We start from the raw sequence: 17,700 nt of genomic DNA, 5'->3' as shown, positions 1-17,700 counted from the left end.
ATACAATAATGGTTGGATAACATGTCAATCAATCTCTATCAATTAGCCTCAAATACATTGTGTTCAGCAGCTGCAATACTCACCTGTCTCCATAGGAGACATCGAAATTCTCAATCTTAATATCATACGACTTGTTCTTTCCTGATGCTTCCAAACGGTTTTCCTTCTTATTGGAAGCTTGGCTGGCTGAGGCTTCCTCAAGAACCCTGGAGCAAATCACAAAGCATAACCTTATGGCCAAAGTCTAACACAACAAAAAAGTTATTATTGCCCAGCATCATTCACAGAATTATTTGTCATGGGCTATAATCACAAGTAGGATCTTATTAATGGGCCATTCTTGGAAGTGATCTGTCGATGCCCACAGTTCCCAACATTGTGGATTGCTGGCCTCACTTACCACTATATCACCTGGTGAATAGCTCTTCCAATTGTCCTGAACAAATAGAAGCTTTCTTGTTCGAGATGTTGAAGTATATTGCTGCTTTAAGATGTTGATGCATTCTGATGTTCTGGTTGTGGTCTTCCTTTTAGAAGAGTAACATTCACTGTTACCACATCTTGGATTATTTCTGGGGCACGGGAAGTCCGACATTTGCCCAGGTTGATGGTTCTTTGAACTGTTTCAGCATAGGGTGTTTGCTCCATCCGCCTGAGCTGGAACTGGTCACAGATCTCCAAGATGAAAGATCAGTTTGGTAAAGATGTGTTACTGATATAAGTATTATTCTGTTCCTTACTCATTATTAAAAATGAATATCTGGTACCACACTAGCACAAGAGATGACCATTTGGTCCTTAGTGCCAACAATGAACTTAACTTACAGACTTCACACGATTTTCATATCTTTCTAATTAAATAACTATTAAACACGCCTTTTAGTGCTATATTTGATTTAGTATTAATCACAATTTGTGGTGAGGCATTCCACATTCCAATAGCTCTTTGTAAGAACAAGTTTCTTCCAATTTTCCCCTTTATTGAGTGCTTCTTTTGAGATTCTGGCCTTACGGCTTGGATATTTGACTCTTAATCACCAACCCTTCTTCTTGCTACCCCATGTTCATTGCTATTGTAGCCAAGTCTCTTTCATCATCACTGTCATGACCCCCATCAGGAAAACCACACCAGGCCCTTGTTAACTGCTGCTCCATTGGCAATCTCTGATGTCCTTTAGACTTTTGTTCTCTCCTTACTCCATTATAGGCTCCCTCAGAACTCCGTTCAAATCTTTCCAAGTAAGAAGTTTAACAACACCAGGTTAAAGTCCAACAGGTTTATTTGGTAGCAAAAGCCACACAAGCTTTCAGAGCTGCAAGCCCCTACTTCAGGTGAGTGGGAATTCTGTTCACAAACAGAGCATATAAAGACACAGACTCAATTTACATGAATAATGGTTGGAATGCGAATACTTACAACTAATCAAGTCTTTAAGAAACAAAACAATGTGAGTGGAGAGAGCATCAAGACAGGCTAAAAAGATGTGTATTGTCTCCAGATGTTTGTGAACAGAATTCCCACTCACCTGAAGAAGGGGCTTGCAGCTCCGAAAGCTTGTGTGGCTTTTGCTACCAAATAAACCTGTTGGACTTTAACCTGGTGTTGTTAAAAAAATCTCTGGAGACAATACACATCTTTTTAGCCTGTCTTGATGCTCTCTCCACTCACATTGTTTTGTTTCTTAAAGACTTGATTAGTTGTAAGTATTCGCATTCCAACCATTATTCATGTAAATTGAGTCTGTGTCTTTATATGCTCTGTTTGTGAACAGAATTCCCACTCACCTGAAGAAGGGGCTTGCAGCTCTGAAAGCTTGTGTGGCTTTTGCTACCAAATAAACCTGTTGGACTTTAACCTGGTGTTGTTAAACTTCTTACTGTGTTTACCCCAGTCCAACGCCGGCATCTCCACATCAAATCTTTCCAATCCAGCTTCCACAGCATTAAGAGACCAAACAGAAGTCAGGAGCAATAGTGTCGCTGTGGTTCATTATCCTTCCTCGTCATCTCTGCAGCCTTTCACATGGTCGCTGACACCATCCTCTCTACTGACGCTCCTTCATTGTCTAGCTCCACGTGACTGCCCTTGCTTGGTAGCACTCTTACCAATATCAAACAGCTTGTGCCATGGCTTCCCTTCTACACTGAGATCAAACTCACTTGTGACTGTACTGTCAGGCTGGTCACTCCAGATTGCCTGATTTTCCTGTCTGGAACCTGTCTCTCCTTTAAAAAAAAAACTGATTTGTAATCTACAGGTTTAAATTACGTGATCTGTTCACATTTGTTTTTTTACACCCAAGAGTAGAGAGCACATGGGAATTCAGCGATCTAAAGTCAGTACTGATTGTGTCTCTTCTACCACTGGGTAAAATTATATTGTGTACGCACAAAATCTCACAATTTGACTCATGGGTCTGTGAATGGTGCTGACCATGAGAAAAATGTCTGGCAGAACCCTAAAGTCAAGCAGCGCAGGGTGTCTAATTTAGACTGCATGGCTCAGTGTCACATCAGGCAATGCATACAAACACAAGCCACAGGGAGTACGAGATATTCACTTACGGTTATTAATGAGGAATAGAAGAATGTTTAGATCAGTAACACACATTTACCACATTGTCCTTTCATCTTGGAGATCTGCAGCTGATTCCAGCTTGGATTAATGGAACAAACACCCTATGTTGAAAAGTTCAAAGAATCAGCAACCCGAACAAGTCTTGAACTTCCCAGTGCCCCAGAAATAATCCCAAAATTTGGCGCCACGAGTGACCAACAAGCTTACTCATTTAAAATAAAGAACAAAAAGAAACATCAACATCTTCGAACAGGAATGTTTATCCAACATCTCGTGCAAGAAAGCTCTGAAAGTGTCAGCTCAGAAGCCACATCAAAGCCAGCAGCTCCAGAACAAACCACGCTTCAAAGGAGTCTTTGAAGTTTATCCATTAACCCTGTGCAATTTGACGGTTGTTAGGGGCAAAAATCGTTTGAGCAGTCCATCTAAGAGAGGAAAATGAAATGATATGCGGCAGACTACACATTTTTAGCATTCAAATCTCAGAGATGTTTCCATTTTATATGTCACTTGAAAACAAGGTGACATTTTCAACTAGCATTGAGGAACTGCATACATTGTAAAAATACACAAAAGAAATAAACCACATGTCTATTCATTACAATACCAATATAAATGGAATTTTAACAAAGCAAACTGACTTTCCACAGATGAGTGAGAACTAATGAAGGGGAACACCATATCTTACAAGTTCTTCAATCAAATCAGCAGGATTCTAGATCCTTCCCTCACTCCCAGTATCACAGACAAGGCTTCGGACTAAAATGTTCCACTGGTTCCTTTCTGGAACAGTGGAGCCAGGCTTTGTGCCAGCAACAGTGGGATTGGGAAGATGACACAGCACAATTGCGGGTCCTGCTGGGTGATTTCAAAGAGGCAGAACATGTGCTTCAAGGAGCTGAAATAAGGCCGTGGTTTATTTATTTTTGGTGAGAAAACAATTTTTTTTAAATGCACTAAACTCCCTGTGCTGTGCCCTTCTTAACACTACTGCAGCAATGTTACGCTTTGACAGGTGAATAAGCACAACCTGGAGCTGACACCAAGTCAACTTTTCCTCTCCCTGCAAGCAGTGCCTGTTTCTGGCCTGCTGCTTTGCCACGACAGCAGGGCTGAAATGAGTGATGCAACACTGAGAACTGGCACTTGACAAGACCTGCAACACTGACCAGTTAGGAGCAATAGCACCAAACAGCTGGGCCTATAACAACACTGCTAACAATTTGTTGGCAATGCAGAAAAACGTGAAGGTTATCTACTTTGGATCGGAGGAAAATAAGTTGATTATTTTCTTCATGGTGAGAGACCTGGAACTGTAAAGGAGCCAATGGAATTGGGTGTCCATTGTCATAAATAACAAAGCTCTTGCAGAGGCACAAAGCATGTTCCTGAAAATAATTGAAAAGGCTAAGGGAATGTTTGCTCAAGGGGGTTTGAAAACAACTGCAAAATTATGCTTCAGTTACGCACAGCCTTAGTCAGACTCCATCTGGAGTACTGGATTCAGTTCTGGACACCCAACTTTAGATAGGTATATTGGTCTTTGAAAGGGGAACATATCTTAAAGGATTGTATCAGGGAGTCAGCGAATGTAGATTTGGCTTGTATTCCCTTCAGTTTTGGGGGTTGAGTGATAATCGAAATCCTGGTATTTGAGATGAAAGCGATTCAATAAGATAAATGCAGCGAATGCTATTTCCTCTGATGTGGGGATCCAGACCAAGAGAACATAATCTTACAATTGGAGCTTGGCCATTCAGGACTGAAATCAAGAAGCAATTTTTCACACAATGGATGATGGGAAGCTGGTAGCCTTTCCCTCAAAAGATGGTAGATTATGGGTCAATTCAGAATTTGACATATCAAATAATATTTGTTCATATTTTAGAACAAGTCAATTATGTTTTAGGTTTAGTATTTTCCAGAACTGAAATTTAGCATAGTTGAGCAGCATTTACTAAGCAGAAAACTGAGAAAACTTTTAAAAGGTTGAAGAACCTCAGGTTTTTAAAAATTAACTTTTCCTGCTCCACATATACATAATATGGGCAGCACAGTGGTTAGCATGCCTGCATCACAGTGCGAGGGACCCAGGTTCAATTCTGACCTTGGGTGATCTCGAGATTTGTTATTCTGAAGGCCGAATGGCCTCCTTCTGCACTGTAGGAATTCTATGATTATTAGCAGCAAAGCTCTGCTTTCTACTCAGCCTATTTCCTCAGTTCCAGCAACCAAGCGTACACACAAATTCCCACACTTACAAAGGACTTGCTGTCTTCTGTGAGCTCTTCTCTGTTCTCTTTTCTTGCTTTGCTTTTAACCGGGCTTCTGCTTTTTCCAGTTTCTTAGCATCTACTGTCTGAAATCACAATGCAAAAACAGGAGAAAGTGAAATTCTTCACTTGGCTTTAGATATTCTTCTCGAGTTATGTTACTAACCGAAACCAGGATAATCTGAATACTTTACTTCTTCCCAACTCTCCTCCTCCTAACTCTGAATCTTTCTCTCACCTCCCCTGAAGATAATCTCCTCTCCTGGATACATAACTGTATTTAACCCTCAAGCAAGTAGCTATTTTTCATGCACTACTCTGGGCACTGGGTCTTGACAGGCTATTTGACAAGGAGGGGTTCAGAAAGGACAACTCAATCATGTCAGGAAGTGTCCTCATTGACACTTTTCATTAGGATGAATCAATGAGGAAGCAAGCAAGAACCTCCACTCGATTTTTTCCTCCCTAATCTAGAGTCCTTTTTTAAAAATTTGTTCATGGGATGTTGCTGGCTGGACCAACATTTATTGTCCATCCCTAAGGACATTTAAGAATCAACCACATTGCTGTGGACTGACGTCACATGTAGGCCAGACTACGCAAGGACAACAGATTTCCTTCCTTAAAGGACATTAGTGAACCAGACTGGTTTTTTACAACAACCGACAATCTTTTAAATCTGGACTTTTAATTTCAGATTTTTATTGAATTCAAATGTCATTGTCTGCCATGGTGGGAGACCATTATCCTGGGTCTCTGGGTTATTAGTCCAGTGACAATACCACTGCCTCCCCCAAGGCCAACTGAAACATTCAACTTAGCTTCCGTCATTAAGGAGGTTATAGCAGGATGCTTAGAAAATCATTATGTGATCAGGCAGAATCAAAGGTTCCTCTTTGTGAAAGGAAAATCGCGTTTAACTATTCTTCAAGAAAGTAACAAGCATATTGGAAAAGGGGGAACTTAGATTTCCAAAAGTAATTTGATAAGGTATTAACATCAAAGGTTACTACAGAAGAGAACACAGAGTAGGGGGTAACATATTAGCATGGATAAAGGATTGGTTCGCTAACAAGAAGCAGAGAGTAGGGATGAATGGGTCTTTTGAGGGTTGGTCAGCTGTAACTAGCAGAGTGTCACAGGGCTCAGGCTTCAACTACTTAAAATCTACTTGGAATAAGGAACCCAGTGTCTGGTAGTTAAATACTGATGACACCAAGATGGTTAGGAAAGTAAGCTCGCAAGAGGAGGTAGAGAGTCTGCAAAAGGATATAGGCAAGCTAAATGAATGGGCAAAAAATTGGCAGGTGGAGTATGAGGGAAAATGTGAACTTGTCCAGTTTGGCAGGAAGATTAGAAAAGCAGGAAACTATTTAATTGGAGAGAGATTGCAGAACTTGGTGGTACAGAGGAATCTGGGTGTCCTGCCATGTGAATCATAAATAGTTAATATACAGGTACAGCAAGTGATTAGAAAGGCAAATAGAATGTAGGGTACTTATTGCAGGGGAAAGGAATATAAAAGTAGAAAAGCTTTACTGCAGCTGTACAGAGCATTGATGAGACCACACCTGGAATACTGTACAGTCCCTTTTTGAAAAAGTCAGTAAAGGTTCACTCGACCCATTTCTGGAATGAGTGGCTTATCTTATGAGGAAATATTGAACAGTTTGGGCCTATACCTGCCGGAGTTGAGAAGAATGAGAGGCGATCTTATTGAAACATACAAGATCCTGTAGGGCCGTGATAGGATGGATACTGGAATGATGTTCCCATTTGTGGGAGAAGATGAGAACTAAGAATAGAATAAGAACTAAGAACCTTTTAACACTGAGATGAAAAGAAAGTTTTTTTTCTGGGAGTCATTAGCATGCGGAATTCTCTTGAGAAGAGCAGTGGTGACTGGGTTATTGAATTTATTCAAAGCAGAGTTAGGTAGAATTTTGACAGACAAGGAAGTCAAAGGTTATGAGTAGCAAACAGGAAAGTGGAATCAAGACCATAACCAGATCAGCCATGATCTTATTGAATGGGAAAGCAGGCTCAAAGGACTGATTGGCCTATCCCCCCATCTCAGTTCAATTCCTATATCTAATTAATAGTAGCATCCTATTTGAAGGATTGCTTCCGGGCTACTGCAAGCCTATGCAATTTCCTTGCTAAGAGATATCATGAGTACACAGTGGAGCCCTGCAAACTCATGCAGAGTCACACAAAGCGGCCAGAACTGTTACAGGGAATGGAAAGAATTGCAATAACATAGGTGAGATGCTAATATTGCTGCTTGTAATTTAATTATATTGTTATATCAAGTTCACAAACAGCACAGGAACAGGCCCAATTAGTCTCTGCTGGTGATTATAAGATTTCCTCCCATGCAGCATCTCACTCACGAGATAGACGACCTAAAGCTGTGACTTCCCACTTAACAGGGGTGCCAACTCTCCGGGAATATGCTGAATTCTTCAGAAATTGAATATTCTCACTAATTGCGGTGAACTATGAACATTGGGGAAATAAAAAAGTTGTGTGTGTTATTTTTCATTTTAATCACTTTCGCCGAGTGGTTATGAAAAAGACCATATCGGCTATTTTACTGACAAAGGGGCTGCTGGAGGCAGGAGACCACGTGATGATTCCACCAGGAATACACTCAATCAGGAATATACCAAACCAGAGTTGGCAAACCCGTCACTCAGTGGTTTATTTTGGCAGCTTCCAAAGGACTCGACTGGAACAAAAGAAAAATCTAATGTGGAGACTAATTGGACCTTTTAAAACTCAATCCAATTCCGGACCATAGTATTCCCTAATTGACATACACAGCTCAGCTACGGAAAGTAGTTGAGGCCAAGATGTTGTGTGATTTTAAGAAGAAATTAGATATAGCTCTTGGGGCTGAAGTGATTAAGGGATATGGGGAGAAGGGGGGCGGGGGGGATCAGGATATTGAATTCGATGATCAGCCATGATCAAAGTGAATGACGGAGCAGGCTCAAAGGGCCGAATGGCCTACTCCTGCTTCTATTTTCTTTGTAACCTTAGCCGGTACGAGAATTAAACGGGCACTGTTGATGTCACTCTGCATCAATAACCAGCCAACTGAGCTAAACTGACCTCTGTCTGCTTATACTATAACATTTCAGCAATACTTAATTGACTGAAAAGCATTTTATGTTCCAAGGCCATGAAAGGTGGTAAAGGAATGCAATGTTACAGCTCCTTTCTACAGCATCAACGTGCAAACTTCAGGTTCACCTCCAATTTTATTTCCAGTTGTAAACCAACTGTGGGGTTGGGCTTTGGCCCATGATTGGACATACTGAAGTGGAAAACAGGGTTAATTTTCAGTCAATAAACCAGCAGGGAATTTTAATGAATGCTTTATATTCCAGCAGTTCATCTACAACACAAGAGAAGTCTCTGTGCTCTAATGAACAATTTCCACAACACAGACTCAAACAAAGAAATAATTTTGTACAAGTGTGGGCAATTAACTCTTCTCCCTGATGGCTAGGAAAAGTCTCTACAAACAACTTATGTAGAAATCGCACGGTGCCTCTGGCAAGTGTCAGCTTGACCCAACTGTAACACTGGATTGTTCACGTGCTAATCCAGAGAATTTAGCACATAACCCAAGTAGTGCCGCACTGAAGGAATGCTGCACTGTCAGACATGGTGTCTGTTTGAACAGGAATTAAACCAAACCTCTGCCTGCCATTAGAAGAGGAAGAGGCTCGTTTCCCTGGTTTTTGTATCACAATCAACACCTCCAAAAACAGACCATCAGGACAGGTATCATTGCTGTTTGTGGAACCTTATTATGCACAAAATGGCCAGCAGGTTTCTCTGTGGAACAACAGTGACAATGTCTAAAACCAGATTAACTGGCTGTGAAGCACATTGGGAAGTCCCAAACATGGAAAAGGAGTTAAGTGGAGTCTACAATAGCATGAATGTGTGGGTAGAGAGAGAGAGAGAGACTCATGCACCAGAAGTTTCTCTCTTGATTGAGATGCAACTTGTGTGATACAAATGTAATTTGCCACTTGTCAGCCCAAGCCTGGATATTGTCCAGGTTTTGCTGCATTAGGACATGGACTACTTCAGTATCTGAGACATTGCAAATAGTGCTCAATATTGTGCAGTCATCAGCGAACATCCCCATTTCTGATGTTATGATGGAAGGAAGGACATTGATGAAGCAGTTGAAGATTGGTACTTATGCCAAAATTGGGAGACCTGTCTCACAGACTAGTCAAGCAACAGATTTAACAACTCAAGACTGGGCAACCATAAGGCACTGTGGACCATCAACAGCTGCAGAATTGTACTCAACCACAATATGTAACCCCATGACTCAGCACAGCTCCCAGTCTACCATTACCATTAAGCCAGGGGATCAACCCTGGTTCAATGAAGAGGGCAGGAGGGCATACCAGGAGCAACATCAGGCATACCTAACTATGAGGTGTCAATCTGGGGAAGCTACAACACAGGACTACTGCCAAAAAGCATAAGGAGCAAGTAATAGACAGGGCTAAGCAATTCCACAACCAATAGGTTACATCTAAGCTCTGCAATCCTGCCACATCCAGTCGTGAATGGTGCTGGATAATTAAATAACTCACTGGAGGCGGCGGCTCCACAAATATCCACATCATCAATGATGGCTGAGCCCAGCACGTCAGTGGAAAAGAAAAGGATGAAGCATCCGCAACAATCTTCAGCCAGAAATGCCAAGTAGATGATCCATCTCGGCATCCTCCACAAGTTCCCAGTATCACAGATGTCAGTCTTCAGCAGATTCGATTCTGATATCCAGGTGCTCTAGTTTCCTCCCACTCCTTGTGATATCCAGAAACAGCTGAAGAAACTAGATACTGCAAAGGCAATGGGCCCTGACAAGAATCCGGCAATAAAACTGAAGACTTGTGCTCCAGAACTTGTAGCTGTTCCAGCACAGCTACAATACCAGCATCCACCCGGCAATGTGGAAAATTGCCCAGATGTGTCCTGTACACAAGAAACAGGACAAATCCAATCTGGCCAATTATCACCCCATCAGTCTACCCCTGATCATCAGTCAAGGGCAACTAGGGATGGGCAATAAATTTTGGTCTCGCTAGCGACGCATACATCGCGGCACAGTAGCACTGTGGTTAGCACAGCGCCAGGAACCTGGGTTCGATTCCTGGCTTGGGTCGCTATCTGTGCGAAGTCTGCACGTTCTCCCTGTGACTGCGTGGGTTTCCTCCGGGTGCTCCGGTTTCCTCCCACAGTCCAAAAGACATGCTGGTTAGGTGCATTGGCCATACTAAATTCTCCCTCGGTGTACCTGAACAGGCGCCGGAGTGTGGTGATTAGAGGATTTTCACAGTAACTTCATTGCTGTATAGGACGGGGCATAGAGTATAAAAGTTGGGGTCTGATGTTGCAGATGTATAGAACGTTGGTTCGGCCGCATTTGGAATACTGCGTCCAGTTCTGGTCGCCACACTACCAGAAGGACGTGGAGGCTTTGGAGAGAGTACAGAGGAGGTTTACCAGGATGTTGCCTGGTATGGAGGGGCTTGGTTATGAGGAGAGATTGGGGAAACTGGGGTTGTTCTCCTTGGAAAGACGGAGGATGAGGGGAGACTTAATAGAGGTGTATAAAATTATGAAAGGCATAGATAGGGTGAACGGTGGGAAGCTTTTCCCCGGGTCGGTGGTGACGTTCACGAGGGGTCATAGGTTCAAGGTGAAGGGGGGGAGGTTTAACACAGATATCAGAAGGACATATTTCACACAGAGGGTCGTGGGGGCCTGGAATGTGTTGCCGGGCAAGGTGGTGGAGGCGGACACACTGGGAACGTTTAAGACTTATCTAGACAGCTATATGAACGGAGTGGGAATGGAGGGATACAAAAGAGTGGTCTAGTTTGGACCAGGGAGCGGCGCGGGCTAATTGTTCCTTGTTTCTCGTTTCAAGGCTTCATTCTATGATCATCTTGCTGGTGCCAGTACAGAACGAGACTGCGGATAGTTGGGAACCTGTCTCGGGGGCAGGGAATTCATATGGTGTTCGTGGAAGTGGAAATGACTAGGGTTGGGAAGCATTTTCCGATCAGGGCCATTGTGATCTCCTGGACTCGTTTCGATCGCCTCAGGGGGTCGGAGAGGAATTTCCCAGATTTTTTTTTTCCCCATATTGGCCCTGGGGTTTTTCACTCTGGGTTTTCGCCTCTCCCTGGAGATCACATGGTCTGGAATGGGGGGGGTGGGGGTGAGTTAATAGGTTGTAATGAACAAAGCATCGTAGCTGTGAGGGACAGCTCGGTGGATAGGATATTGGTATGTAGATAGGCTGGAAAATTGGGCGGGGATCCTGGATTCAGGATTCAATCCTGGACCGGGGAGCGGCGCGGGCTTGGAGGGCCGAAGGGCCTGTTCCTGTGCTGTATTGTTCTTTGTTCTTTGTATTAATGTAAGCCTACTTGTGACACGAATAAATAAACTTTATAACTTATCCTGTAAATGAATTTTGTAAAAAATGTTACTATCCTCCTCCTTATTTACTACACTTCCCAGTTTGTGTTATCTGAAAACTTTGAGATTATGTCCGGTATACCCAAGTCCAGGTAATTAACATATATAAAACTGATCAGTGGTCCTAATAGCGCTCCTTGAGGATTATTGTGTACTCAGTGCCTTGATGGGCTCATTTTCCAAATGTTGACCGTCGGCTACAGGACTTAGAATGTCAACACAGCTTTGACTTTCACTCGATTATTCTCAAAGGCAGCAATCTACTCAAAGTGTATTAATGTAGATGCCAGTCTATTCTTAATAACTTCTTAACTCACTGTGCCCAAATCCCTTCTCATCATCCAGATTCCTTTCACATCTTCGGTCTTGTAGTCTGCATCCAGCATTTAAAAAAAAAACAAGAAAAAAACATTAGTCCAATATTTTCCAATGAACTCATCACACAAATTGAAAAGTTTGATATAGTGCAACATCAATGCTGGCTAATGTCACTTGTGTATACCAGTGGGAGGAGTGGGACAGTGATGAGGGCGTGGAGGCTCTCTAGCCTTCAACAAAATCAGCCATCCTTTATTTTGTTTTCTATATGCTGAGCTTCTGCTCAACTACAAAGCAGCACATAGAGAAGAAACAACCACCAGGCAGGTTTAGAATGTACATATGTAAATGCACAAATGTGCAGAGCGCCATGAGTAGGTACGGTGAGCTGCAAACACAAATAGCCATGTGGGAATATGACACAAGAACAACGGAATGTGGCTTAAAAATGGCAAGAACTGGATGCTTCATATTAAAGGATGCAGTGTTCAGAAAAGGTAAGGATGGAAAAAGGGAGCTAGAGTTGCAGTACTGATTTGCTAGGACATTGTAGTGTTGGAAAGAGAGGATGTTCTTGAGGGGGCAAGGACAGAATCCATTTGGTTACAGCTGAGAATCAAGAGAAGTATGATCATGATACTGGAGTTATTCTATAGGCCTCAAATAGTAAAGAGAGATACAAGAGAAAATTACAGAGAAACAACGGAGAGGTTATGCAGAACGGTTCTGGCTAGTCCCACAACTAGAATATTTAATCTAGTTCTGGTCACCACACTTTAGGAAAGATGAGAGTGTCCTTGAGAGGGTGCAGAGAAATTTACCCCAGGTTCCAAGGAGAGGAGATTTTAGCAACAAAGTTAGGTTGGAGAAGGTTAGGGGTTGTCATCCTTGGAGCAAAGGAGATTGAGGGAGATATAATAGCGATGTACAAGACTATTACAGTTTTGGATAATATAAACAAAGAGCAGCTGTTACCATTAGCTTATAGTACAAGGACGAGGGGACACCGTTTAACATTTTGGCAAAGACATGCAGAGGAGGGGTAAGGAAGAATTTTCCTTTCCCAGACTCATCATCCACCAAGTCCTTCTCTTTGGTGAACACTGATGCAAAGTACTCATTTAATACCACGCCCATTTCCTCAGGCTCCACGCATAGATTCCCTCCCTTGTCCTTGAGTGAGCCAACCCTCTCCCAGGCTACCCTGTTGTTCTTTATATATGTGTAAAAGGCCTTGGGATTTTCCTTAATCCTGCTGGCCAATGCTTTTTCATGACCCCTTCTAGCTCTTCTTACTCCTTGCTCAAGTTTCTTTCTACTTTCCTTGTATTCCACACTTGCTTCGTGTATTCCCAATCTCCTGGCTTTGACAAATGCTTCCTTTTTCTCTTTGACTAGGCTCACAATATCTCTCGTTATCCAAGGTTCCCAAAACTTGCCATACTTATCCTTCATCCTTACAGGAATGTGCCGGTCCTGAATCCCTATCAACTTACACTTGAAAGACTCCCACATGCCAGATGTTGATTTGCCCTCAAACATCTGCCTCCAATCTACATTCTTCAGTTCCTGCCTAATATTGTTGTAATTAGCCTTCCCCCAATTTAGCACCTTAACTTGAGGACTACACTTATCTTTATCCATCAGTACCTTAAAGCTTACTGAATTGTGGTCACTGTTCCCGAACTGCTCCCCTACTGAAACATCGACCACCTGGCCGGGCTCATTCCCCAATACCAGGTCCAATATGGCCCCTTCCCTAGTTGGACTATCTACATACTGTTTCAGGAAGCCCTCCTGGATTCTCCTTACAAACTCTGCCCCATCCACGCCCCTAGCGCTAAGTGAGTCCCAGTCAACATAGGGGAATTAAAATCTCCCACCACAACAACCTTGTTACTTTTACACCTTGCCAAAATCTGCCTACATATCTGTTCCTCAATCTCCCGCTGGCAGTTGGGTGGCCTGTAGTAAACCCCAACATTGTGACTCACCTTTCCTATTCCTGAGCTCTCCCCATATTGCCTCGCTGTATGAGCCCTCCGAGGTGTCCTCCTGGAGTACAGCTGTGATATTCTCCTTAACAAGTAGTGCCACCCCCCACCCCTTTTACATCCGCCTCTATCACACCTGAAACATCTGTATCCTCGAACGTTAAGCTGCCAAACCTGTCCTTTCCTTAACCAAATCTCTGTAATGGCAACAACATCATAGTTTCTAGTACTAATCCAAGCTCTAAGTTCATCTGCCTTACCTGTTACACTTCTCGCATTGAACCAAATGCACTTCAGTCCACCAGACCCTCTCTGATTAGCAATCCCACCCTGCCTCCTGTTTCTCTGGGTCTTACTGGCCCTACTCTCTCGTTCCCCTTCAGCTAATTCACCTTTGCTTTGGTTCCCACCCCCCTGCCAAACTAATTTAAATCCTCCCGTGTGACACTAGCAAACCTCCCGGCCAGAATATTTGTGCCCCTCCAGGTTAGATGCAACACATCCTTCTTGTACAGATCCCATCTGCCCCGGAAGAGACCCCAATGGTCCAGATATCTGTAACCCTCCCTCCTACACCAGCTGTTTAGCCACGTGTTGAGCTACACTATCTTCCTATTCCTAGCCTCACTGGCATGTGGCACAGGGAGTAATCCTGAGATTACAACCCTGGAAGTCCTGCTTTTCAAGGAATGAGAACATTCTGGAAGAATGTGTTTTTTTAAGCCATGATTTCTTAACAGGTTAACGCAGGGACTCTGGTTGCTGCTGCTTCTGGAAAAGACGATATTTTACAAGAAAAGGTAATTAAGCAGTTTTAAAGAAGCTGGAAATCTCTTGACCCTGGTGGAATGCTCACAAAAGGCTCACGTGATGGTTACGGCTTTGGGAAAAACATGCCCAGAAAACTGCTGGCTGCCTGGTTTTACTTTGAGGAGAAATCAGGAAGGAGCAACTGCTTGGATAAAGAAGACAACAGCTCCTGAAGCTCCAGATACAGCTGAAAATAAAAAGTGAATGTAATTTGCTACGTAGTCACTCTACATTCTGAAATCAACTGACTGCTAATATCCTGCAAAGCCCGCTTGAAAAATAGTGCAACAGTGATTCATGTTTCCCAGAGTAACACTGAGAGACCACTGTGTAATCCAGACACCATTTCAAGGACTTCATCAGCTGACCTTTTCCCTTGCACCACTGACTTTTAACATTTTGGGCAGAATTCTTCTATTCTCTTTTACATGTGCGTAAGAGAGAGATAGAGAGAAATTATTATACCGTGCTATTTCATGCTCTATGTTAATAAGCTTTGCATTTCTACTTGACAAATTTTATAATAATTTGTTGTTTATTGAAGAAACCTGGGGATTGAGCAATCATTCTCAGATCCATAGGTAAAGGACATATTTAGCTGTACAGCTCACTGGAGAAATCATTTAAATATATGTTGTGACTTGTAGAGTAGTGGAATTGGAGACAGAGCGCACTCCTCCCACCTTGGTTGTAACATTCTGCCAAATAGCAATAACTTCACAACATTATAGATTCTTTTCCATTCTATGATTCATTGCAGCTGTGCATCTCTTGTGAAACCTCCCATGAAAGAAATAAGATGATTGAACACGCACATGAATAACATCTTGGTCCGTATAGCTCATTAGCGATAACCCAAGGTTTCATCTTTGAGTTGATAATCAATAGTTTGATCTGTTTGGCGATGATCAGCTGAGAAAGATCCCAGGTTTTCTGGGTCAGCTGATTTCATACATGACAGTAACTGGGTTCAACAAATGGCTTTGAACCCCTCAACTGGAGAGGGGAAACAATCAGCAAACATTACTGGGGAGTCCACGCGTAGACTTGGGGTTGAAGACAGGAATCAGGTTTATCTTTGATGTTCCGGCAACAGAACAGCCTGACGACACTCCATAATTAAGATTGCACAGAAAGAACGGTCACCTGGTAAGATAGCGAAGATCATCTGAAATCTGTAAACCGCACATTGGCAACAATCTCCTGCAGGAAAGCAGGAAGCTCGGGGAGGGGAGCAGGATTGCGATAGTGTAAATGAAAGAAATGATTACAGAAATTGGCGAATTAAAAAGATTGGCTCTAATTGGGCAGCACAGTGGTTAGCACTACTGCCTCACAGCACCAGAGACCCTGGTTCAATTCCGGCGCAGGTCACTGTTTGTGTGGAGTTTGCACATTCTCCCCATGTCTGCGTGGGTTTCTTCCGGGTGCTCTGGTTTCCTCCCACACTCCAAAGATGTGTGGGTTAGGTTGACTGGCCATGCTAAATTGATCCTAGTGTCAGGGGATTAGCAGGGTAAATGTGTGTAGTTACGGGAATAGGGCCTGGGTGGGATTGAGGTCGGTGCAGACTTGATGGACCGAATGGCCTCCTTCTGCACTGTAGGGATTCTGTGAATACAAATTACACAACAGACAAGAAATTAGAGCACGCAAACATATTGCTCACCAGAATGGCCAGTCATCTTTGAGAGCTGTATAGGAGCTTTCAGCAGCACATTTGATTTTGATGAGTTGGATGTACTGCTGCCAAGTAAAAGCAGAGAGTTACATTAGCTGTGAACCTGGGTGGCACTGAGGGCAGAGATAATATGCCATTGGCCTGAACTGTTCACACACAAGCATGCAGAATTTCATAAATTATTACAATGAATTGTCATATTTACACAAAACCCTCAATGGACAATCACAGGAATTCAAAGTATCACGTTGTAACGGCGTTTATGAGTTAGGCCCATTTGTTGTGAATAGCTTCTTTACCCACAACAGAATCCATGTACTTATAAGACTTTCATTCATAATCTCACTGGTCATGAGGTCAAACTGGGGTTTCATGGCAGTCATTCTCTGGTTGCTCAGAAAAGTTAAGGTGGCGTTACCAGGCAAAGATTAATATTACTGCTCTGTAGAACAGTCATATGGACTCGAAACATTAACTCTTTCTCTGTCTCTCCACAGATGCAGCCAGACCCAAGTTTATTCAGCTTTTTCTGTTTTTATTTCAGATTTCCAGCATCCACAGTATTTTGCTTTTATTAATATTACTTCATTTTGTTTACCGCAGTGGAGATAGTGGTATTGTTACTGGACCAGTAATGGAGGACCAAGAAAACTGATTGAGAAAGGGAGAATAAATAGAAATGTAAAAGTAACAAAAATCATAAAAATGGACTGAAAAAGTTTCTCTTGGTACAAAAAAATGGAAAAGTTTGGCTAAAACAAATGTGGGTCCATTACAGGCAGAATCAGGAGAATTAATGATGGGGGACAGAGAAAAGACAGAGAAGCCAAGTGTGTCGTCAATGGCGAGATACAAAACATCCCTCAGTATTGAAGATTCAAGGACTAGGGAGAATAAGGAATTGAAGGAAATTTGTATTAGTAAGACAGTTGTCTTGGAGAAATGAATGGGACCGAAGATTGGTCAGTCTCAGGACCTGATGATCTGCATCCCAGTGTATTGACAGAGGTGGCTACGGAGATAGTGGATGCATGGTAATCATCTTTTAAAATTCTACAGATTCGGGATTTATTTCTGCAGATTGTAAGGTAGTAAATATCACTCCACTACTTGAGGGCAGTCGGGTGCGATGGGGAGAGAGAGAGAGAGAGGGGGAGGAAAAGAGAGTGTGTGTGGAAAAGGAGAGAGATAATGGGAAAGGAGAGAGAGAGTAATATGTTGGAACCTATGTGATAAATGGACATGGATAATAATGATTTAATTGGGCACAGTCATCATGGAATTACGAATGGAAAATTATGTTTGACAAACCTGGAGTTTTTTGAAAATGTTACGAACAGAATTGAGAAAGGTGAGTCAGTGGACATTATATACTTGGATTTTCAGAAGGCTTTTGTAAAGTCCCCCACAGGAGATTGGTTAACAAAATTAAAGCACATGACATTACGGATTGGCTAACAGACAGAAAAAACAGAGTAAGAATACAAGGATTACAGGGTCAAAGGTAGGGTTCTG

General features: G+C 42.6%; 1 protein-coding gene across 5 annotated transcripts in view; it reads right to left on the bottom strand.

The window, feature by feature from the left end:
- Nucleotides 1-17,700, bottom strand: part of abcf3 (ATP-binding cassette, sub-family F (GCN20), member 3) — a 125,189-nt gene that overhangs the window by 71,510 nt on the left and 35,979 nt on the right. For 3 of the 5 annotated variants that reach the window (XM_078204235.1, XM_078204249.1, XM_078204239.1), the window contains 4 exons: nt 16,174-16,250; nt 11,700-11,755; nt 4,840-4,937; nt 84-206 (listed from right to left, as the gene is read on the bottom strand). In XM_078204235.1, coding sequence (XP_078060361.1) covers nt 84-206; nt 4,840-4,937; nt 11,700-11,755; nt 16,174-16,250 — 354 coding nt within the window. The remainder of the gene's footprint in view (nt 1-83; nt 207-4,839; nt 4,938-11,699; nt 11,756-16,173; nt 16,251-17,700) is intronic. The other 2 variants (XM_078204236.1, XM_078204259.1) reach the window with 1 other exon arrangement.

This window comes from Mustelus asterias, chromosome 3 (assembly GCF_964213995.1).
Source record: "Mustelus asterias chromosome 3, sMusAst1.hap1.1, whole genome shotgun sequence".
NCBI classification, from domain to species: Eukaryota; Metazoa; Chordata; class Chondrichthyes; order Carcharhiniformes; family Triakidae; genus Mustelus; species Mustelus asterias.
Note: the sequence above shows the minus strand (reverse complement) of the source record. Positions and strands in the feature narration are given on the sequence as shown.